The sequence below is a fragment of the Lepidochelys kempii genome, chromosome 3, assembly GCF_965140285.1.
Source record: "Lepidochelys kempii isolate rLepKem1 chromosome 3, rLepKem1.hap1, whole genome shotgun sequence".
Classification (NCBI taxonomy): Eukaryota; Metazoa; Chordata; order Testudines; family Cheloniidae; genus Lepidochelys; species Lepidochelys kempii.
Window position 1 is genome coordinate 123,629,977 of NC_136382.1, and position 24,965 is coordinate 123,654,941.

The following is a 24,965-nucleotide window of genomic DNA, read 5'->3' on the forward strand; positions in this document are numbered from 1 at the left end:
TGGTAATAAAGAATTAAAGGAGATCTTCACCTCTAAGTCACAGACTGTCATCTACCCACTGCTTTGTGGCCTACTGTATGTGCACTGAGTTGATGTTTTGGTTCTAAGTTGCAAAAATCACCATCACAACTGACAGCCTTTTGAGCAGCCTCAGTAGAAAGGCAATTGACTGAATAGTTTTTGTGACTAAACTGCTTTCTGACCCACAGGAGTGAGGCAAACTATTGAGGAGGTAAATGAAAGCTCTCATTGCAGCTGCATATGATATATTTCTTTTGTGGGGGGTTTGGGGGGGAACGAAGGAGTTCATGCTCTACTACTATCAGTCTGATACATTTCACCAGCATTACATTCACTTAAAGAAAAAGGCAGAAATCAGTAAACAGGAATCAGATGTTTCAACCCTCAACAATGCAGGTGAGTGTGCAGCCACCAATCAACTAGAAGCAGATTTTTTCTTTACCTCTTTCATAACAGTGAGACTCATAGCAAACTGAGTAGAAAAGACCACCACAAAGTACCCGTCATTAACAACTAGCCAGGCAGAAGTATCACTCAGAGCTAATCTACACTGAAAAGTTAGGTTGATCCAGGTATGTCACTCAGGGGAGTGAAAAAATCCACGCCCTATCAGTGATGTATTTAAGCAGACATAATCCCCAGCTCTAGGTGGATGGAAAAATTCTTCTGTCGACCTCATTACTGCCTCTAAAGAAGGTGAATTAACTATAGCAATAGGAGAACCCCTCTCATTGCTTCAGCGAGTGTCTACACTGAAGCGCTACAGCTGTGCTGCTATAGTGTTTTAAATGTATATATAGCCTTGGTAAAACTGTCTCTTTATTTTGTTCATAAAATAAAGAAACTATTTAGCTGCATCACAGATAGACCTAGTCCACTGACACGGGCAATCTACATTCAGTTACATTATCATCCTGCCATTGGGGGTCCTTGCTATGACAAATGAGCACACTTTGTTTTGTCAGAGGCCACATGGAGATTGCGGAGTGTGAAAGAGACACAACTCCGTGAAAATATGCAGATGTGCCACAAGAACCCTTAAATGTGTAAACTGCCCTGTGATGTCAGGCAACGTTATTAAGTTTATGTAAATATTGTATTTAGGGACAAACAAAAAATAAATTAACAGAAGAATCCAGCAGTTCACATCACAGTGCTTCAGATAGCAAGCCCAATCTCATCATATGTGCCCCAACTGATCAGATTTAAATTAGCATGCACCCCTCTTGTCTCATTACTCATTCAGAATGTGAGATGTGCATCATTAAGTTAGGCACTAATTTGTTTGTAAACTGCACTCATTCATCATTAGTTGGCAGTGAGAGGTTGATCAAGTCAGTTGTGGAACACTTCTGTGACCCACCCATGAATTGTACACTTTCTTCAAGATTTACTTTACGACACTCTCCAAATGTTATTTTAACAGTTTTGGTAATCCATATATTGTAAAGATGATTCTTTTGGTCAGGTTAATCTCAGAGGTTTCGGTTTGCCTTATTTCTAGAATTGGACTCTTCTGCTTCTTCAAAAAGGTGTTTGTGTATTGATCTTTTAAACAGCATCTTCAACGAATTACCAAAAAAACGTCACTTCAGTACTGTCGCATTCCATAGAGAAATTGCTACTCATTTAGGAAATGCATAGTTTTCGGTGGGGATTATTGTAAGGATGTTGCCTCTTAGAAGATTGAAATACTATTTTAGGGATCCTTCTTGGAAAAAGTGAGGCCTGGGAATCTCTTTCAAAATTCAGATTAATTATTCATACACTTGATATTTTTGCCAATTTGCCTGTTACTTCATTCATGCCAGATATAGGTGGCAGGAATGAAGTATGGATATTGTAAACTGTAATTTTGTGAATAAGAACTTTTTAAATCCATACCGTAACTCATCTGTCCTTATATGTTCATTTGTGTTTGTTGTGTCTTTACAAAACTTTCATAGAAGTATTTTAATAAAATTTGTGAACATAAAACTGCCATAAAACTTGTAAATTAGATTAAAATTTCAATGCATCAGCTGTCTAATATTGTAGTCAAGGAAACTGGTTTCAGGTTCAGTTACAAGAATAGACGGCGGTTGCTTGTTTTATTCATCCATAATACTAAATAGTATTATAAAAGTTAAGAAAAGGAAGAGCAAACCATTCTGTTCATCCCCCAGGCATAGGTACGACATACTCTACTAGAAGACACATCGAAAGCTCAGCTACATATTCACCGTACATTATTGACATTATATTGTTTGTTTAAAAGACTAAAAGAAACTGTGGCTGTGTCATTGCATAGAATGATCCCACTATGAAGGACAAGTTTGAAATGTCAGTGCTAAGTTTTGAATTGTACAGTCTCAGTGAGTTACCTGATTTAGCAGATGGAAGGGAAATGCTGTTGTCTGTAGTATCCAGAATAACAGCCAGCCCTGCAGAATAAGATGGGAGGACGCTGGTACTAAGGTCTACACGGGTTAGACTTTCAGGCTCTTTTTCCATGCCTCCTAGAATACCTCCAGCGTTGGCAGTTTCAACGTCAGTCCTTTTCTGACCACTGTCTAGGGGACTCTGAACAATATGAACTATACTCTGCTGGGCCAGGTCACAGTTCTGAAAAACAAAAACAAAATCCCAAAATATGATTGACACATAAAGAAAAAATTCACTCTGTCTCCAATTTGGTATTTGTTAAGACACTTTCAATCCATTTCATGTGCAATTTCAATGAGCATTAACAGAGTTCAAAGAAAAGTGACAAGTATAAATTGCAAGAATTAGGATTACTTGCACTGGCAACAGGTTCACAATGCTTACAAATTCTAAATATTTAACAAAGAAATGGTGGACCAGAGCCAACAGGTCTGAATAATTCTGTTGGAGGATGAACAGAGAGAAGTTTTAAGTCAGACACTAAGAAAATTCAATCTATAAAATGTATTTTTACAGACAATGATGAAAAATGTTTATAATATTAATATTTAATAAAGCACAGGTGTCCCCTTTTTTACTAACAGTAATAAACAGTAACAGTTAAAAGTGTTCACACCAATGCTTGAATTAGTGTGTGTGAGGGATAAATGAAGTAATGCCATCCTCCCACTTCTTGCTGCTACATGTTGGAAAACTGAAAAAAAATTGCAGTGCATTGTCATTTTATTTTTTTTTTCAGTTAAAACACTGTGCATGATATATAGGGGTAAACACTACAGTTATATCATTTTAGTTAATCATTCTAGACTTCCACACATTTTTTTGGAAGCTATGTTGTTTAGACTAAGAAAGTAGGCTCAAAACTTTTTTTCTGTATTTACAGTTGCTATTAATTAAAACAAACTTAAAAGAGAAAACAAAATAAAGCTTTCGAAAGTGAAATAAAGAAAGTTATATGACAGTTAATAATAAGAAGTATATGTATTAAATGTAACTTGGAAATCTGAAAAGTTTGTCAAAACCTGATAATTAAATTCAACAAATATAATCCATAGTAATCCTATTATTCTGACAAAGGGTTGATCTTGCTTTATCCTACTAGTCTTAAGAAACAGCCATTGTCCAAACAGATCTTAAAAGAGATGCTTTTTATGATATTCAAAGACCATTGCCAACACTAATTCTAAAGTCAGAAATATAAATATTTTCGACAATTATTTTGTTCCTTAAATTTAAATGTCAAACTATTTTTTCTCAAGTATTATTAACAAAAACAAACCATAAATCAAGTTCTCCCATATACATATACATAGTGTGAAAAAGTTCCTCCTCTGCCTTGGTGGGTCCTGCACTTATTGATGGATTTGCTCGCCTCAGAGATTCACAGCAGCCCTCAGTTTGGCCACTTTTGCTAGTGACTCAAACCTGCCGTTCACTTAGCTAACCTCATCACTGGCCAGCATGGGGGAACGGAAGGAGAACAATCCCTGCAGTCTCTGCTGATCCACCTAGTGGGTTGGGGGACAGGCCAGGGACCTTCCCCTCTGGTGGAACCCACAGTCCAGGACAACTCCTCCTGTATCCAATAGGGAGTTGGGGGGAACCCAGGCCCGACCTCTACTCCAGGTTCCAGCCCAGGGCCCTGTGGATCACAGCTGTCTACTGTGTTTCTTGTAACAGCTGTGGGACAGCTACAACTCTCTGGGCTACTTCCCCATGGCCTCCTCCCAACACCTTCTTTATCCTCACCACAGGACCTTTCTCCTGATGCCAGATAGCATTTGTACTCCTCAGATCTCCAGCAGCACACCCTCTCACTCTCACCTCCTTGCACACCCCTCACTGACTGAAGGGTGCCCTGATTAGCCTGCCTGTCTTAATTGATTCTAGCAGCTTCTTAATTGGCTCCAGGTGTCCTAATTAGCCTGCCTGCCTTAATTGGCTCCATCAAGTTCCTGATTGTTCTGGAACCTCCCCTGTTACCGTAACCAGGGAAAAGGGACCTGCTTAATCTGGGGCTAATATATCTGCATCCTATCAATCTCCTGTAGCCATCTGGCCCAACCCTGTCACAATACCTATATGTGATATTTTGTAAAGTAATTCCAAATACACAGTCTGAGTTATTTTAAAACTGCTTTTTCCTCTGAAATCCACCAAGTAGTTATAAACCCAAGTAATTAATTAAGAAACATTTTTTTCAAGTTTACCATACACTTCTGTTTGAAACAAGCTCAGATAATAATAAACTCTTTAGGATTTTAATCTCTACATTTTAAAATCAAGATATTGCTTTCCTTTCTCTGAGCTTCTCATAATTCAGGTGGTATCAAATATTGTAGGCACTTTTTAATTCTTTGAAGTTACTGCATGTGCTCCCTCAGACATGCTTCCTTATATTTTTTTGTGCCCATGGACCACAGCTTCCTGTTGAAGCAGAATGAACTATTCTCATGTGGTATCACAAATTTGTTTTTTATCCCCACATTCCATATAATAAGTTCCAGGGTCAATTTTGACAATCATGTTGGGTTCAATCATGAGCCACCTAATGTGCCTGTGCAGGGGGAAGAAGGGTAGAAGGTGTCCTGATAATTATTTATTTGCTCCCAATGTACCTTATCAATTTAACCTGGTATTAGATATCAATTCTATACGAATTCTTCAGCTCTTTCCACAGTTCACATTCAGTTGGGATCTTGAGAATCAGAGGGAACTTGTAGTTCAGTTAAAGATGTCACAATCGTGATAATCTTTTCTAGTAGTGCAAAACAGTTTCTCTATTCAGCCTGAAAGAAAGGGACACTGCTTGTTTTTCTACAGGTCTTGGATTTTCAAAAAGCCTTCCTTTCCCTGAGCGGCCAGCTGGAATGGCATCTCAGTCGGCAACTCTTTCCAGATGTTCTTCATGTTATGGGAAGCAACCAACATTTTTAAGGCCAGATAGGGCTTTTCACCCAATTGAGGGGTGCACCCACTTGTTATGTCTCCTCTCTCAAAAAGATCCCAGATGAATCAACACATTTCCCGCAAGAAATCAATGAAATAAACAAATTACCATCTCCTGACTGTTCCAATAATTTAACAGTCCTTCAGATTACTGGGATTTCACTTGTTACAGTTCTTGGATTCACAATGCATACTGCTCTCTGAACACCTGGTATTCACTCAGCATTTCTTTTTCTCCATCCCCCTCATTTGCTTGTAAACCAGATGTCCATCTTGAAACCTTTACAGCTCTAAGTGGTCCTTTCTGCTTTGCATAAGATAGGTTCTGAGTAGTGCTGACCTTTTCACCATTTTTAGCAGAAATTGTTCTCCAGGTGTTACCTCTGAAGGCCCAGGCCTGTCTTTAGCATTATGACTGAGTTATATATAATGCCTAGCTCAGGGGTCTCAAACACGCAGCTCGCGGGCCACACGCAGCCCACGGAGTTATTCCCTAGCCTAGCTACACAGAAATAAACTTGGATGTACCCCCAAAGAACCATTTTGCTAACCCTCCTCAGCTTCATCACATTGGCTCTGTGTAAACTGGTGTGATCTCGGTGGACAGTTGATTGTTTTGGAGGGAAGGGATGAACAATTATTTTGCAGGTTCACCCAGTTGTGCTGGCATACCATCTTACAAAGGTGGAGTAACGTAGCTGTCCCACAATGGCCCTGCAGATTTCTGTGTTGGGGCAAACCAATGGCAGTTAATATATTGTGATACAGCATGACCAGAAGGCAGCATGAGAGTGTTAGAAGGGAGCCTTATTCCCTGCAGAGGGAAAAAAGTTTGCTATAAATTAATTAAAGCACCTGAAGCCAATTAAAGCACCTGAAGCCAGTCACATGATAACCCCCCTCCCCCCGCTTCAATCAGACAAGAGGAGGAGTTGAAGCAGAGTGGATTAGTGTTGGAGCAGAGAGCAGTTTGGAGGAGTTGAAGCAGAGTGGATTGGCATTGGAGCAAAGAGCAGTTTTGAGGAGTTGAAACAGAGTGGATTGGTGTTGGAGCAGAGAGCAGTTTGGAGGGAAGGAGAGGAGAGTTTGGAGAAGTGCTGTGGTGGGCTAAGAAGACCAAGACCCTAGGTAAAGGGACACCTGGTTTGTGCAGAGGGAGGGCAGGAAGCCCCACAAGCTGAAGGGCAGGAGAGGGAAGTAGCCCAGGGGAAGGAACTGCTAGTTCTAGTGGTTTACCGCTATCCCTAGGGCCCCCTGGGCTGGGGCCTGGAGTAGAGGGTGGCCCCGGGTCCCTCCCTCTCCACTCCCCTCCTCTAGGACACTAGTGGGGCAGTTAATACCCCAGTTCAGGAGCAAGAAATGGTGCCCTGAACCCCCCCCCCCCAAGAAGAGAAAGTGCGAGACCCATCATAGTAGTGCCGGCAATTTGCCACAATACAGATGGTCTGTATTAACTTTAGCTGGTTACCCTTGTGGGTTTGGGTAGAATGGGAGAATCCTGAAAAGCTGGGCCATATCCTCTGCCCCACTTTCTCTCTGCTCCCTCCAACTCTGTGGTGGTAATCATCTTAAAAATGCTGTACACCAGGGGTGCCCAAACTGCAGCTTGTGAGCCACATGAGGCTCTTTTACAGTTAAAGTGTGGCTTGCGGTGCCCCCCACACCCGCATCCTTTTCTCTACCTACCAGACTGGGGAAGGGGGAGCACAGGGCTTCTGCTCTGCAGCAAGGTGCTGGGGGTAGGGGCTTCAGCCCTTCGGGGAGGGGGAAGTGTTGGGACATCAGCAGGAGTGGGGCTTGAAGCCCTGAGCCCCGGCAGGCGTGCCCAACTCTCAAATTTCTGAAGATTATTGTATGCGGCTCAAAGGATCAGTAAGTTTGGCCATCCCTGCTACATATTTTAGATAAATAATGAAGTCCAAAACCAAGGGGATTCTGTAGGAATGGGGACGAATATCACAGGGGCAGCATTGTCCCTTCCATATGCTTCAGGCCTTAATGCAGACACTTCTCCACATATGGACATAGAGGAGAGAAAGAAAAGGAGTACTTGTGGCACCTTAGAGACTAACAAATTTATCTGAGCATAAGCTTTCGTGAGCTACAGCTCACTTCATCGGATGCATTCAGTGGAAAATACAGTGGGGAGATTTATATACATAGAGAACATGAAACAATGGGTGTTACCATACACACTGTAAGGAGAGTGATCACTTAAGGTGAGCTATTACCAGCAGGAGAGCGGGGTGGGGCGACCTTTTGTAGTGATAATCAAGGTGGGCCATTTCCAGCAGTTGACAAGAACGTCTGAGGTACAGTGGGGAGTGGGGGGTGGAATAAACATGGGGAAATAGTTTTACTTTGTGTAATGACCCATCCACTCCCAGTCTCTATTCAAGCCTAAGGGAAGAAAGTTGGCCCAGTTTCACTGATGTAAATCTAGAGTAACTTCACTGAAGTTAATGCAGTTACTAAAGATTTACACTGGTGTAACTAACAGCAGAATTTGTCCCACTATCAAAGTTACGTGTTTCTAATCATCGGGTACACTTTTAATTGAACAAGGTTCCCTTATAGATATTTCAGCATACTCTGTAATCTTGTTTTTTCACCAACATCTGGTAATTGTTGTTTAATTTTGATTTGATTCGACATATTCCTTTCAGCAAGTCTGTGTTTTTTTCTTTATATAATGCAATTCTAAAATATGAAAATCTGTTTTTTATTGAATTTTTAATAACACGCTTTTTCTCTAGTGGAGCATTAACCCAGTCAGCAGAGATTTGTCAGAGTAAGGACTTTACAGACTTAATACTGAAACAATTCTGTTATTAGGTTTCAACTTGAAAGCATCATGTTATCACTAACAGACTCGCGATTTTTTTACATCTTGTTGCCCATAATATTTTTAACAGAATATATTTAAATTGCTTAATAAATTAGTTCACCAACACAAAATCCATCACACATCGAGTTGTTATTTTGAAACTACTCTCAAAATAAAGACATTGTAACAATGTTGGGGTAGATGTGGGATAAAATTTCCAAAAGTGTCTCAATGACTTGGGAGCCTAAATTCATTTTTCAAAGGTGACTTAGGCACTTGGGTTCAGATCCTCCAAAGTATTAAAGCTTCTCACTCCCAAAATGGGAGTTAGACACCTAAATACCTTTCAGCATCTAGGCCTTGGCACTTAAATCTCTTTGAGAAAAACAAAATTTGAAAATGAGACTTAGTCTCCTAAGTCATTTAGGTCCAGATATTTTAAAAGTATTTAGGTGTTGCTGCTGTCAGGGTCTCAGCACCTGATTTTGGAGCCTCAATCTCATTTTAAAAAGGTGTTTAGGTAGTCTAAATGAGTCTAGGAGTGTCTAGGAGTGTCTAGGAGTCTAAATGAGAGTCAATGGGATTTAGACTCCGAAGTGCCTAACTCCCTTTAAAAATGAGATAAAGGCTTCTAAACCAGTTAAGCATTGCAACACTGAGCAAAACAGTGCCTAAACAACTAAAAATCTGGGCCTTGGGCACTTAATAATTATACAACAGATAAAATTTTCCTAAGCAATTACTTATATCAGACTTCTGATGAATTTGTTGAATTTCAGGGTGCTTACTCTAAAGTACAGAGCCAACACTTCTTTTCATTGTATATGGCCAGATTATGTTGCCATAGCTCAATTTAAGAAATACCTTATTTTCCAGTTTGTCCCATTGGTTTCAAGTACTTCTCAGCATGAGTAAGGGCTGAAGAATCTGGCCGATAACTTTTATTAATCAAAACAGAATTTAAAGATAAATAAGAAATTACAGAAAGTAAAATAAATATGGTTACATTATAGTGTTTAAAAAGTTTAAATGAATTAATTTAATATAGTATGTCAACATTCTTAAAGAAGAAATGCATTAAACTACAAGCAAACAAAATCTTATCACAAAATGCTAAACTTGTTCTGTACTATTCTGAAGGGATTTGGGTACCAATATGGAAATATGGTTCTTTAATACATGTCCTTATCATTTGCTTTATTGTGTATGACAAAGTCAGGCTGGGTAGCTGCAAGAGAGTGTTCATATTGAGTTCTGGGAAGTGGGCAGGCGTAAGCCCACTGCTAAAGGACCCTCTCCCAGCCTGTGGGGAGAATCCACAAGATCCAGGAACTCAAATAATTATAGGGGACAACCAAAAATATAACAGGGATGGGTGTGAAGGTCAAAGGGTCAAGCAAAGGGAACCTGAAGGGGACACCGAGCAGAGAACCCTGGACAGTGCCCACCGCTCCCCAAAGGTGTCAAGAGAACCAGCGGACACCGCCCAGAGGAACTCTGCCTGGATATGTGAGCGAAGCAGGGTTGGAAATAGGCCCCACAGTTACAGGAAACCCCCTCAGCCAACCTCCTCTCCTTGGTCTTATAGACGGCTACTTTGGCCAGCGCTAGGAGGAGGTTGACAAGGAGGTCCCACGACTTTGTGGGCCATGGATAGTGTTTGTGTATATGAAAAGGTGAGGGGAAAAGTGCAGCCAGAAACATAAAAGGATGTCCAGGAGGAACTGGAATAAGGGCTGCAATCTGGTGCACCAGGGTCTCCCTCACATCGCAAAAGGGACAGGAGTCAGGGATGGGGGTAAACCGTGCCATGCTGGTGCTCACAGCTCCATGGAGGAGCTGTCAACTGATATCCCTGGCGGGCCTTGGGACTAGGGTGGAGTATAGGCTGGCCCACTGGGCTTCCTCACCCTCAAGAAGTGGTAATACGTCCCGCCACTTCGTATCAGGGCGGGACACAAGAGTGATGAAATAAAGGATGTGAAGCGCGAGCGTGTACAGATGTTTCCTTGGCGCAGTCCAGCATGTTATCCCTAGAATGATAAGGGCCCTCTCTCCTACAAACTGAGAAGGGGTTACCTTGGGTCAATTAGGGACACCTGAGTCCAATTAAGGGCTGCCTGCGACCTTTAAAAGCCCTTCCTCTGGTGAGTGATGGGGGAGGAGAGACAAGCTACTGAAAGTCTAGTGGCAGCAGGGAGATTGGCTTCTCCAGGGTGAGAGGCTGTTCTCCCCCCTACAGGGGAAAAAACCAAAGATGAGTGCTTGCTTACAGGAGGACTGACACCTCAGGCCTACAACAGGACAACCCCAACCCCCACCGCAGCGAGGGGCAGAGAAAGATATCCCCCTTTGTTTTGTGTTTGTAAATTGGTTTCTTTTTGTTTGGTGGAGGAGCACTCCTTGGGCCAGCCCTGAAGCCTACCTTGAAAATACTGATAAGTAAATACAGAGTGGGAAAGCAAACACTGTCCATGGAGAGGATGATTTACCTCTGGCCCCGCTACTGCCAGAGAGGGAAGTGCTAAGTCCAGTGAGATGGATGGAGAAGGTGCCTCGTCATACATGTTTTATACCAATGAAAAGTTATGGGTCTGTCAACACTAATTCAACCAAAAACAACTCCTTAATTTTGCTTCAAGATGAGCCTTGTCATTGAAGAGCTCTGTGTAAAGATAACACCACTTTTCTACGGAGTTGTACTAAAACTTCAGTGTTAACCAGGGATCCTAGTTTTCCATAATAAAAAAACCCTTAAACTCTGATAAAAAAACATAAAAAAATCTGTGTTTTTCCATGATTAAAATGAATCACTGAACTTCAGTTTCCTTAACCACAATAGATATAGGTATCAGTTGAACACAATGTTTTATTGCTATACAGTAGAACCTTGTTCATCCAATTCTCCATTATCTGGCTCTCTCTGTTCATTAAACCACCAGCCACCCAGGGCTCAGGCTGTCCGCCCCAGGCAGCTGGGGCTTGGGTTGTCTGCCTGAGCCCTCCACATCTTAAAATAAGGTATAGAAAGCTCTTTGCCAATTTTTTTCATTATCCAATCTGGCCCTAGTCCCAATTAGATCAAATAAACATGGCTCCACTGTAAATTCCAAGCACATTCAAAAATCAACCACAAGAGGGGGAGATTACGTGCATTGAATAAGTGACGCTGGTACTTTCAGTAACATTTAGTTAATAGTTAATATATGTTTTAATTTTTTCACAAAAGGTAAAAAATAAAGAATCTCTGAAAAAATGTAAATTCCATGTGTTTCCATGGCAAACAGATTTCTACGATCCCTGGTGTTAACTCCTCTATCCCCTCCATTCATCTCAGTGGATGTGAATGCTAAAGTTTAATGATACACTCTAGATGTCAACATTAACTATTCCAGCTGGGTATTTCAAAGGTGCCTAAATGAGTTAGTCTCCCTTTAAATTACTAGTTTTCATTGATGAATAGGTTAGAAGATGGGATGAGGAAGGGGGTGGCAGTTAAGCCACAGAAGGGTAAAATTCGGAGCTCCTTCAAGTAGGTTGACAATACCATTAGTGATAGTAGATCAGTTTGACTAATCAGTACAAATTAAAAGCTAAAATAATTTAAAAGATTTAAAATATTGATCCTGTTATAGTAATAGCAGAACAACCAATAAAGCAAAATATCTTCCTTCTCCTTTAACTCAAATAGCATAATATAAACTACTACGGTGAAGGAAATGAAATAATTCTTCTTTCTGGAATTCCAGTCATTACTTCATTAATAACATTTACTGTGTAGTGGTAACTGAAGTGACTATTTGAAAAATGGCAACTCTTTCCTCATCATACCAGCTTCCAGTGGCCCTGACATTGCAAAGAGAACCATGTAGGCTAGGGGTGGGTAAACTACGGCCCAGGGGCTGCATCTGGCCCTTCAGATGTTTTAATCCAGCCCTCAAGCTCCTACCAGGGAGCAGGTCCGGGGTTTGCCCCACTCCGTGCGGCTCCCAGAAGCAGCAGCATGTCCCCCCTCTGGCTCCCACGTGTAGGGGGCAGCTGGGGGGCTCTGCACGCTGTCCCCACCCCAAGTGCTGCTCCCACAGCTCCCATTGGCTGGGAACTGTGGCCAATGGGATCTGCAGGGGTGGCACCTGTGGACAGGGCAGCATGCAGAGTCGCCTGGCTGTGCCTCTGCGTAGAAGCCGGAGAGAGGACATGCTGCTGCTTCTGGAAGCTGCTTGAGGTAAGTTCCGCCTGGAGCCTGCACGCCTGACCCCCTCCCACAGCCCAACCCCCTGCCCCAGCCCTGATCCCCCTCCCGCCCTCTGAACCCCTCGGTCCCATCCAGGAGCACCCTCCTGCACCCTGAACTCCTCATTTCTGGCCTCACCCCAGAGCCCCCATCCCCAGCCGGAGCCTCCCTCCCTCCCGTACCCCAACTCCTAATTTTGTGAGCATTCATGGCTCACCATACAATTTCCATACCCAGATGTGACCCTCGGGCCAAAAAGTTTACTCACTCCTGGTGTAGGCTGACTTCTGTGCTCATGCAAAGCCCTGTTTAAATCAGTGGGGCTTTGCATAAGCACAGGGGTTCACCTGTGCAGTTGTCTTTGCAGAATAGTTACCCGTGCATATCTGCTTATTTTACTAACAAAAGGAATTACATCCAATCAGACCAATGGTCCACCTAGTCTAGTATCCTCTGTATGGCAGTGGCAAGTACCAGATGCTTTGAAATCAGAATTAAACTACCCAGACTGGGCCATTATGCATTAACATGACCAGAAAGGACATTTGTTCTTGAGCTAGTACAGTTAGTGGTTTTTACTTTAATAAAGATTTCATTTTAAACATGTTTTTACTGCAGAGCTAATAGCTGTAGGAGGGTGATTGGATTCTAATCTTCCTTACATATTTTCATCAGAGACATCAGCAAAATTCTCACTGCAGAATCTTTATCTGATGATGATGATTGATGATGATGATTGATGACTGATGATGACACAACCAGATAGAAAAGGAGTACTTGTGGCACCTTAGAGACTAACCAATTTATTTGAGCATAAGCTTTCGTGAGTTACAGCTCACTTCATCGGATGCACACTGTGGAAAGTGTAGAAGATCTTTTTATACACACAAAGCATGAAAAAATACCTCCCCCCACCCCACTCTCCTGCTGGTAATAGCTTATCTAAAGTGATCACTCTCCTTACAATGTGTATGATAATCAAGTTGGGCCATTTCCAGCACAAATCCAGGTTTTCTCCCCCCCGCCCCCAAACCCGCTGTGAGGGGGGGGGGGGGAGAAAGGAAGGAGGGTTCTTTTTTTTTCAGTTGTAAACTGAGTAAATTAGATATGGAAACCACTAAGTAATAATAAATATAGCATCCAAAAATTCCACTTTTATAATGTCCTGTTTCCACACTTTAATTGAACCTGGCTTCAGTTTCAGAGAAGAAAATACTTGCCCGTCCTTGTAGGACAAAAGGGGCAAGAAGAAATGTGTGTTTGTTCTCTTATTGAGAAATATAAAGAATGTATTAGAATCTTTCTGAATAGTTCCTAGAATCAGTAGTGACTGGCACACTACAAGTAGGCTAGATTAGATAGACAGAAGACAGGGTGGGTCTGCACTTTTTTCACTGACAGAAATGATGTTATTCAAACTACTTCTGCAACTTCCTTGGGTTTTTGCCTTGGGTTAGTATCGTAGACACAAATCTAATATGCATTTTTTTCTGTCAATATCTTTCATTTTCTACATATATTTGTTTTATGCCTCAGGAAAGGTTTCTTTTGTGAATATCTGTTAATAATTCTAAAGATATTATCTTGTCTTATCTGTTCATCCAAATTAATGCTTATCTGTGATCCATCATCCAAAGGGAAATACTGTGTGTGTAAATATCACAGACTATCAAGTGCTTCTTCTCTCACCAGAACAAAAGGAACTCACAAGATCCAGAAGTGATTAAACCAGGTGTCAGAGGCTTGTACTTTATACAGAATGCATTTGGGACAAGTTGAACAGGTGGCTTCATAACAGACTACTTCAGTATTCAAACTCGTTTTCAAAGGTATTTACTTTCATATTCTCTTCCAGCTTTGCAAAAAAAATGCCTTCCACAAGGCTAAACTAGCATCTTTTGAATGAATGATAGGTGACTATTCAGTGCTGCCAGCTATAGGCTGACCAGCAGGCCAATGTGGAACAGTTAGAACAGACAACTTCCAAGAAAGAATTTTATGAAGTGTGAAGGAGAAGGAAGAGATGAGAGAGTTTCTACAGTCCTATCCACCTCTGTTTCCTATAAACCTTCCACTTGTTATTTTCCCCACTTACAAGATATTGTCATAGTGACACACTGTTGAAAGAAGAAATGTTGTTCATTTGTGTCCAACACATGGACAGATTAATGGGAAATCATCTTCAATGAAATAAAACTTTTTTAAAAAAAAATGTTTAATTTAAAACTATTGGGAGATTTAGCACTTAGGCTTCACTCTATCAACAAATGAGACAAGGACAAATGTCATCTGAATTAGTGACCAACTTAAGAATTACTGTGAGCTAGCTAGACAACTCTTTCTGATTAAGAAATACCAAATGACATCCTGAGCCTCATAATTCGGAGAAACAGACACCACATGAAAAATAACTTGAAAAGTTGGGCTTTATAAAAATAAAAAATCCTTGCACTCCCACACAGCTGAGGCTTCTGTGTAGAATGCCTGGCGCATCTGAGCTACTGGATCCAGCTCTGCTGGAAGTTAAATTGATAAGGGAACTGCTCATAACAGTCAAATAATAAAACAAGCAGCTTATTGCAAGCTAGACTCACTGCAGTGAAAAAGAGAAACAGAAAGAATGTCTGACATAGAAAGGTAAATAAATGCCCGAGGGCACTGAAGTAAAGAGAAAAAGGCTGGAAGAAAGAAATGGCGGCTGAAGCTGCAATAACCAAAAAGTGTAGTTAAAGTTTCAGTAAAAAGGATCTAGAAAGCGGTTCCTATCTAAAATGTGAGTGCTGGGAATAAAATTGTTCTGCCTCTGACAAGACACACTTGTACTCCCAGAGTTAAGTATTAAGTTATGGGTCTAGCTACAGGGTTACAGTGAACCAAGCGTAATAGTCAGCAGTATAAAGAGAAAAACTATTTCACTTGAATTTGAGAGACATATGTTTTCACTGCAGTTCACTGTATGACTCTCTAATCAAGTGAGCACTGTATCTATAGCATTCTTGCTAGAAATAGGGCACTGTGATAAAGTCCATCTGCAATAATCATCTTCACTTCCTCTTTGATTAATTCTTGTCCTGCTGCTTTGGCTATGAGGAAATTAAAATAAAAAACATGCATTGTTTTTATTGCCCCAGCACACAAAGGAGCATCTAACATTGAAACATCCCAAATCCCACACCTCAGCTTGGTCAAGCTACACATAGGATTTTTGGCTCAGCTTCCTTGGCTTTAGCAAAACCCTCCCCATTAGGGTGGGACTTCCCTCATAACTTGCCCCGGAAAGCAAGGCTGTAGTTGGCTTCCATTCATTTTTACAACCAGGCCCTATGACTGTAGCTTTGAGGAGAGAACCGTGCCTTCTAGGTTAAATGCTGAACAACACTGATTGGAGGCACAGTATCCCTTTTAGCAGCCCGCAAACACTGAAGACGGGACAAGAAGAGGACCACCCAATCTCACCGAGAGGGCAAAGACCAGGGAGGCAGTTTAAAGCCCACCCAGTCTCCACAATAGACTTAATGTAAAATCATAGCAAAGCAGGGGGAAGGGCTTTGTCCTCTATTTTCCCCACAGTACAGGGAAATGGACCATCTTCACTTTATGTGCCCTACTTCTTCAATTACTGCTCTTTTCTGCCTCTTTCATTCTCATCCCCTCTAGCCCAAAAACTATAAATGTTCTGACACCACTGAGAATATGCCCCTTCCTGGAGCCTACTGGCTAGGGCAAAAAGTCATTGGCACTCCCTTACTTGTGTAGCAGCTTCATGTGGAGCCCCCGGCAGTGTTCCCCCACAGCTTCTCCCCGTCTTGTTTACTTCACAAGATACCAGGAGCAAGCACTGAATTCTTTATAAGGCAGAAGAGTCTCTAGCGTGGAGGGATTTGCTCTCATTGCTTCAGGAGATGCTCCAGCTGCTCCCTGCTCCAGCCTTCTCGCTAGCTGTCTGCAGCTTCCTCCTTTAAAAGCTCTTCATACATTATTAGCAGAGGCGGAGGGGCAGGGCTACCTTAGTATATAGACCCTCCTTGGCCTCCCCTATCAGTGCGGTCCTAACTAAGAAATAGGGTGACCAGGTGTCCAGTTTTTAGGCGTTGATGGTTTGGTGGCACTGCGCCATGTGGCTCCAGGGAAGCATCCAGCATGTCCCCCCTCCTGCTTCTATGCACAGAGGCAGCCAGTGGGCTCCGCACGCTGCCCCCGCCCCAAGTGCTGCCCCAACAGCTCCCATTGGCCAGGAACCATGGCCAATGGGAGCTGCGGGGGTGGTGCCTGTGGACTGGCAGCACACAGTGCCACCCAGCCATGCCTCCATGTAGGGGTGACATGCTGCTGCTTCCGGGAGCTGCTTGAGGTAAGCGCTGCCCAGAGCCTGCACCCCGGACCTCCTCCAGGGCTCCAGTCCCATACCCCAGCCATGATCCCCCTCCTGCCCTCTAAACCTCTCAGTTCCAGCCCGGAGCATGCTCCTGCACCCCAAAACCCTCATCCCCAGCCCCACCCCAGAGTTTGCACCTCCAACCAGAACCCTCACACCTCCCCACACCCCAACCTCCTGCCCCAGTCCAGAGCCCCCTCCCTGAACTCCTCATTTCTGGAGTCACTCCAGAACCTGCACCCCCAGCCCAGAGCCCGTACCTCCTTCCATACGGCAACCCCCCTGCCTCAGCCCGGAGACCCCTCCCATACTCCAAACCCCTCAGCTCCACTCCCCAGCCCAGAGCCCCTTTCTGCACCCCAAACCCCTCATCCCTGGCCCCACCCCAGAGCCCACACCCCCAGCCAGAGCCCTCACTCCCTCCCACACCTCAACCCCCTGAGCCAGCCCGGTGAAAATGAGAGAGTGAATGAGGGTGGGGAGAGTGAGCAATGGGGGGGGGTGGAGTGGGGGGGGCTTCAGAGAAGGGGTGGGCCCTGGGCGGGGCCTCAGGGAAGGAGTGTGGAAGGGGGCGGGGAAGGGTGTTCGATTTTGTGTGAGTAGAAAGTTGGCAACCCTACTAAGAAGTGCCAGCTAAGTGCCTCACTTTCTTTGTGTTAAGGAAATGCCAGGAGAACAACAGTTTCTGCTCTATTTCTCCCTGTCCAAGCAAACCTCCAAAATAACCCCATTCCAGGTTTAGTTGCACACTCGAACAAAACCTGCAGAGGCTGGTTTGAATCTGGAACCTTGAATCTGAGTCAGCAAGCTATGTCCCATTGCTGATGCTTCGGTTTACCTGTAGATCTGCTTATTTGTCAGATTCAGCACCAGGACCTTAGGAAGACTGCGGTGAGGAGGCAGATTTCTATTTTGAGCGGTTTGGCTTTGGGCAAAAGAAACTCTTAGTTATTAGACCCCATCATTCCACATAAAAAGAGACTCACACAGACTCTTAAGACAAATTTCAGTGTAACTAGTTAATAAAACCAATGTAACTTCCAACCTACCAGGACCTTGCAATGGAGATCAACACAGAAACTCTCCAACCAGGCATTTTTCATTCTGCTCCCTTACCACATCATACGGGAAAACAAGAGGGTCTTTTTTAAGCCTCATGAATAAGGCAAGTAATAAAAATGCCCCCTAGAGAGCTAACAGTATAATAGCAGCCAATACCGATCCACACAAATGGATCCACATAAAATTGCAGTAGATATACTAGCTTTAATAGAAAATCTATTTCCAGGGATACAGCAAACAGACATTAAATGTGACCCTCTAAATAGGTGGGGGAAGCATATGAAGTCCCCACAAGAATGAAAAATAAACCCACCAAACATGACTGTACTACTACTGTAACCCTCTCACACCCCAAGGACAGAGAACAAGTCTTAAAAGCAGCTTGCATAGAAAGGAAATCAATTGGAAGAACAACAACACTCTTCTTTTTCCCCTGGATCTCAGCCCAATGACCCAAAAAAGGATGAGAAACTTGAAGGGAATTTAAAAAAAATCCTTTATCACTGAGGAGAAAACTATGGGGTGTTATTTCAACTTCCAACTAGAGATTACTTAGGATAGAAAAGTTCTGTGACTGTGCAGCAGCTGAAAATCATTTCTAGAGAAAATCTGAAGGGAAAAATTAATCACTCCATACTTCAGATAATGAAAAACTAAGGCTCTCATCTGATATTGGGATCCACTAGTGTGGCTCCTGCCTGGTGCTGAATCTCAGCAAAGTAAATAGCACTCTAAATGGGAGTAGGGGCAGATCTTGACGCAGCACTGGATCCTAAATTAAAAGAAATTATTCACAGACTGTTTAGATTTCAAATTGCAGCACTCAAGAACTCCATGCTGTTTTATGATGTGATAGAGTATACCTCTAGTTTCTATGAGTTCAGTTTCTGAGAATTACTATTTTACATTATTAAACATATTAGGGTGTTATAAGTGACTGAATTTGCACAGTATTCCATACACTGTGGTGCTAAGCAACATCTAGGGACAGATGCAAAAAATGGAGACTTTGCTATTAAAAATTCCACATTCCCACAGAAAAGAAATGAATAGAAAAGGCACAAAATCTCAGCTTTACTGGGTAATATATAAACATACTGTGTCTTAAGAATACATAAAAGAAATATGTCAGTGCATTTGTATCCTGTTTGTTAGATGTCAGTCCTATTATTCTGTTTTTGCATTTAAATATTGAACAGGAAAACAATAAAATGAAAGATTAAAGCTATGAACTATCCTGGAATGAAAAAGGATTCATTCCTTTTCTTAACCAAAAAGCTAGTAATATTTTATGGATTGCCATTAGAGTTCCAAAGACAGGGTTTCATAAGAAATTAAAGAACGTCAGCATAAGAAGTTGAAACTGTCGCTAGCATTAAAGTTCAATGCAAAGCTAAAGTTAGATGCAAATGAATTACTCAGAATCATTGTCTTTTCAACTCCTTCCAGAGGCAAACACCAGTGAGGGAGAGGGGAACCTTTGCTATGCACAAAGTCAAATGACGGAGCATAGTAAATGCACTTTGATTTTGGGGAAATCAGAACAAAGAACCTTCAAAATAGCCTTAAAGTTATGACAGTTTATTCACAGATTTTAGCAGTTTAATCTGACCCCTGAAACTTCTTTTTTAACATCTTATCTAGATGAGGTGAATATGGCAGATAAGAGTAGATATTAACTGTTCCCCACATAACCCTGATCCTATAATCCTTGAGCACTAAATAGATCCATTGACTTCAATAGGAATTAGGGATATGTAAGGAATGCAGAATGGGATCCAGTTTTAACATGGGTGTAAGTGATCATGTTCTATGTACACAACATGGTGCAATTTTAATTTGCTGTTCCTTAAGCTTTTAAAAATCCTTTTGTATACCTGTTCTTTTATTTTGTTAATCACAGATCCACAGTGCCCACTCCTGAACTCCTTATTCAAGCAAAACTCCACTGGACTATTATATATAACAGATGTAACCTGTGGCACTTTCTGGACAAAGGCTGAGATGTTTTGATGTTTTAATTGTTTAGGGGACAGGAGGTGGTCGGATATGAATGTGGGGTTCTAGTTCTGTTGTGGCTATTTTTAGTTTGGGTTGTGTGTTTTTCTGCTATTTTATTCATTATCATTGCATTCTGATGATTGCTGCTTTTAGTTTGCTTAAGACACGCAGAAGACTTCACGCATATTTGCCTAATAAATAAAAGTGAATTTGGACCTGATCACCTCTTCCTTCAGGAAGGAGCTAAAGTGGAGGAAATCTCTGCAATATTCTCCTCATAGTGACTCTGGCCTAGTTGTTCTGCTGGAATGTAGGGGATGTTAGATATTCCCCTTCCTCATGAAACAGGTTATGGAGGCCAGTCACAAACTATGCAATCCAACTGAAATTGTGTGGATCCCAGGAGATGTACAGAGGGTTCGGGCTCTTGCAAGGAAGGTCTGTGCCATGTGAACAACTCTGGTCCTGCTCTCCTTGGCAACAGGGCGCCACTGAAACTGCATAGTCCGGGATTCATCAGGCCGTGGTTACCCCAGAGACCCTCTTAAAGGGATATGCCCCCACTAGCATGTGGGAGGGACACTGAAAGCTGATATGAACTCATACATGTCAGGGAAGCATGATGGAGTCCTTTCTTATGGTTACTATTTTAGGAATAACAAAAGAAAGAAACAAGATATTTGAGAGGATCCATCATAATAATGTCCAACAGCCTCAAATTTTATTCTCTTGGGGAAAAAAACCTTTCAGAAATATCTAGTACAATTATATTCATGGTAACAGGGTAGTCTGCCCCTTTTAAGTTTGAGGGGGGCCAGGGAACAGCCAGCCCTGTTCTGGAGGGAAATTCAGCAGGCAGGTGATGGGGATCAGCTGCCATAGTTGGAGAGCACATCATAATTGGGTCTAATTCTCAGCTGGAGGATACAAACAAGGGCTCCAGCTCCATGTGGAGGGTAGTGCCCAGGAGAAAGCTGATAGTATCTTCTCCTGTGGCTGCAGCAGAAGGTGAGGCAAGCCAGCCCTGCATAACCTCTGGGTGGGAGAGGTCCTGACACTCTAAGGCAGTGGTTCTTAACCTAGGGTGCACGCACCCCCTGGGAGTGCGAGGTGCCCTTTCTTGGGGTGCGAGACATGCCAGATTTTTTTAGAAGGTAAATCATCAAAAACACAAATTAAGCACAGGTATGTAAGTACAACTACTTTGTTTCATCAAACCTGTGTATTTATTAACATTATAAATTTTTTAAAGATTACTGTAATATACAAAAAAATATATCTAGGTTTAAAGAACTGACCTACTTCAACGATTTTTGATAAGGGGTGCAAGAACATATTTTGATTTTTGATAAAGGGGTGCGAGAACATATTTTGAGACCCAAGGGGGTGCAGGCTGCAGTAAAGATTAAGAACCACTCCTCTAAGGGGACACCAGAGTCTCGGACCAGAACCCAACTACTGCTTTTGTTATTACTCCATATTTCCTTTTTCTCTGTATTGTGATGAATAATAGAGCTGTGAGGAATGGGCTACAAATGCAACTGTGTGGGCTGATGATTTTCCCAGGTTGGTGATAAGGTGCACTGGCTTACACTCATCTTATTTATTATACAGTGAATAAATTACTTCCATATGCAGCTACAATATGTCTCCTGTATATGTGTACCTGTATTTTAGCAATTCCAGTGCCTCACATTTAAACAATTAGTGCCCAATAATGTTATTGCTAGCCACTTCAAATTGGAAACTGAAAAATTCATCCTCACTCCAAAATCATGCTAGGATGCTGTTTTTGGCATCCATTCAATATTCTAGACCAGAATTTCGGTTGACAATTAATTGCTGCTGAAGATTTAACAATATACATGTAAATATATCTGCTTCTGCTAAGTTAGTAGCCATAGTGTATGTAATGGCAGGTTTAATCATGAGGGACAGTGAGTATACATATTCCAGGCAGGCTAAATGGATTGGTTATTTCAAATTGCTAGCTACTCACTTACTCCCCACTCCTTTGCATAATGCATGAAATCTAATGAAGAAAAAGTGCATTTAGATGCATTTTCAGATTCATTAAAGATGAAATTGCAGGTGAATTAAAATGCACAAATATTTAGATGTGTTACTTTTCAAAACCCATCTCTAGAATCATCAGTGGCTTTATATGTTTCCTAACTGTAAGAATTTTTCCACAACTAAAGTAGGTTCTGATACAGCAGAGAAATTTCCATGGATCCACATTTACAGATCTTCTGCCAGGAGTCTACCCTCTTAGGAGCCGGACATTTTTCTTACAATAGAAAAAGTGCAAAGAGGAAGTAGAACAGACCAACATCCAGTGACGTTCTGTCCTGGTGGATATCTACCTAAACCAGGGGTAGCCAGTTATTTTTTGTGAAAATCCAAATTTCTTGGTCAAGATATAGTCCAGGTCCAGACTCCAGAGAAAATAATGAAAAGACAATAAAAGTAAATAAAAAGATTTTGGGGTAAATTCAAAAGCGTTTGGCGGTCCAGATTTGGCCTACAGTCTGCCTATTGACTACCCTTGACCTAAACGAGGAGATTTTGGCATTCAAGAATTTTTTACCAGCAAAAAGACACTTATCTTTTTTCATTAAAGAAGCCCAAAAGTTTCATAGCATGTTTTGGGGAAAGTCCCTTTTGTGCTAAGAAAGGAAATGGAAAAGAAAAGAAAGAGAAAGTGATTGTGTCTGAACCAACTATTGAACTTTCATGAGTTAAACCTGCAATTGGATTTTAACAAGCCTGTTTGAAAAACACCACATAGATATGGTAAAAACGGAACGTATGTTTAGACAAACATAAAAATATGTTTCAGAGTAGCAGCCGTGTTAGTCTGTATTCGCAAAAAGAAAAGGAGTACTTGTGGCACCTTAGAGACTAACAAATTTATTTGAGCATAAGCTTTTGTGAGCTACAGCTCACTTCATCGGATGCATGCAGTGGAAAATACAGTGGGGAGATTTTATACACACAGAGAACATGAAACAATGGGTGTTACCATACACACTGAAACGAGAGTGATTAGGTAAGGTGAGCTATTACCAGCAGGAGAGAAAAAACCCCTTTTGTATTGATAATCAAGGCGGGCCATTTCCAGCAGTTGACAAGAACCTTTGAGGAACAGTGGGGGGCGGAGGGGGGGGAATAAACACAGGGAAATAGTTTTACTTTGTGTCATGACACATCCACTCCCAGTCTTTATTCAAGCCTAATTTAATGGTGTCCAGTTTGCAAATTAACTCCAATTCAGCAGTCTCTCGCTGGAATCTGGTTTTGAAGGTTTTTTTCATTGAAGAATTGCAACTTTTAGGTCTGTGATCGAGTGACCAGCTAATTCTCCTGCAGCTAATTGTTCCTCCTTGCATTAGGAAGTCTTGATTAAGACTGATAGATGCACAAGTCAGAGTAAAAAAAAGGTCTGATTTACAGCATAACACTGGAGGTAACTGATTACAAAGGTCTTGCACTGAAAGTTGCTCATTAAACAGAACTGCTGGTCTTCGGCTTTCTACTGCTGACCAACCGTGTAATGAGTCAATCATTTACTGGAGATACAAATGTATCTAACAGATGGTATCTGAACTTTATCAGTATGAATTTAAACTCAAGCAAAACTTCCCCCCTTAGGATTTACTTCCCATCCCATTTCCACCATTCTCACAGCATAAGCCACAAAACCTTTGCATTAATTTCTAGCACAATACAGTGAGACTGCACTTATTTTTTAGTTAGCAAATTTGCAGAGTGATTCTTTTTCACACGGAAGATAAGGGCTTAACAATGCCATATATATATTTCCAAATGACATTACTAATATTATGACATTAACACCAAAACTTTTCTTGAAGGCTGGCTGTAGCGTATTATCTGACACAAATTTCCATATTCTGAAAATGACAATTTAATTCTATACATGAAAGCAAAATGTTATATTGGAGGCATTTCTGGTGGCCTGCAACTTTTCAAAAAACACCTGCTTAATTTATTGTTATTCTCTCTAACATCCATCATAATGGTCTATAAAAGAGATGGAGGAAGAGCAAACTTTCTGACATTAGGTTTACAGAGTGATGGGAGCTATTAGTATCTTGACAATGACATTAACAACTTATCAAGCAGATACTAAAATGATACAGAACTACCATAAAGTGAACACTAAATCCACATGAAATTTATCAGTGGAGTAAGTCAACTTATTTTTTCCTGCTAGCAGTTTCTACACTACCATACACTAAATAACAGCCCATAAAACTATAACTCATTTCAGTATCTACACAGAAGAGAACTGATCAATGACAGGTTTATAGGACTAAATTAAAAATGAATACAGTTTTCTATATATGCTCTCTTCATCAAGCTAGTTTCCTTTGTGATTTTGATTGAACATGGCTATCGTTTTTATTTCAGTACTGCACAACCTGCTATAACTTAAATCTTCTAAACATGTTAATTACAGCAGTCAAACAAAAAATAAAAAGACCTGTCATATACTCAGTCCCACGTTTCTCATTGCCTTGCACCTCGTTTAGTCAATTACACCACTGTATGGTGAATGCAACATGGGTGTAAAATTCTACCACTTTGATTGAGTAAATGATTTCACATGGTACTGGTACTGTGCAACTGAGAGTGAGGTCTTATGGACATAAAACATATAGAGCCAAATACTCTATGATAGTATATCACAGGGACATATATAATAATCACAAATGGTAGTATTAGAAGTGGCCTTTTGAGCCAATGAGTCTAGCAATCTGCATCAAGCAGAATGGGTTCCGCACCCTGTATATCACCTTGGTTGAATATTGTTACTGAGTTTTAACTCTCCCTCTGACCTCAGTTCCCCCCTTCCTGTATTATTCTTCCTTCAGTCCCTATATACCTTCTTCCAATTCTCAAGTAGATCTGGAAAGGCCCTTTCCCTAGCGCTCATTAAGCCAAGACTTGCTTATTTGGGTCTTGTTTTACGCTGGGTTCAGCCTGTGTGCACTAAGTGAGGAGAGAAGGAAATGAGAAGTGTGAGGGGCAGAGAGGAAAGCAGCTCC

The 24,965-nt window shown here is 41.6% G+C and overlaps 1 protein-coding gene across 2 annotated transcripts in view; it reads right to left on the bottom strand.

The window, feature by feature from the left end:
• The window catches only part of PRKN (parkin RBR E3 ubiquitin protein ligase), a 1,259,306-nt gene that overhangs the window by 802,207 nt on the left and 432,134 nt on the right, over positions 1-24,965 (bottom strand). For both annotated transcript variants that reach the window (XM_073337855.1, XM_073337854.1), the window contains exon 3: positions 2,385-2,625. In XM_073337855.1, coding sequence (XP_073193956.1) covers positions 2,385-2,625 — 241 coding nt within the window. The remainder of the gene's footprint in view (positions 1-2,384; positions 2,626-24,965) is intronic.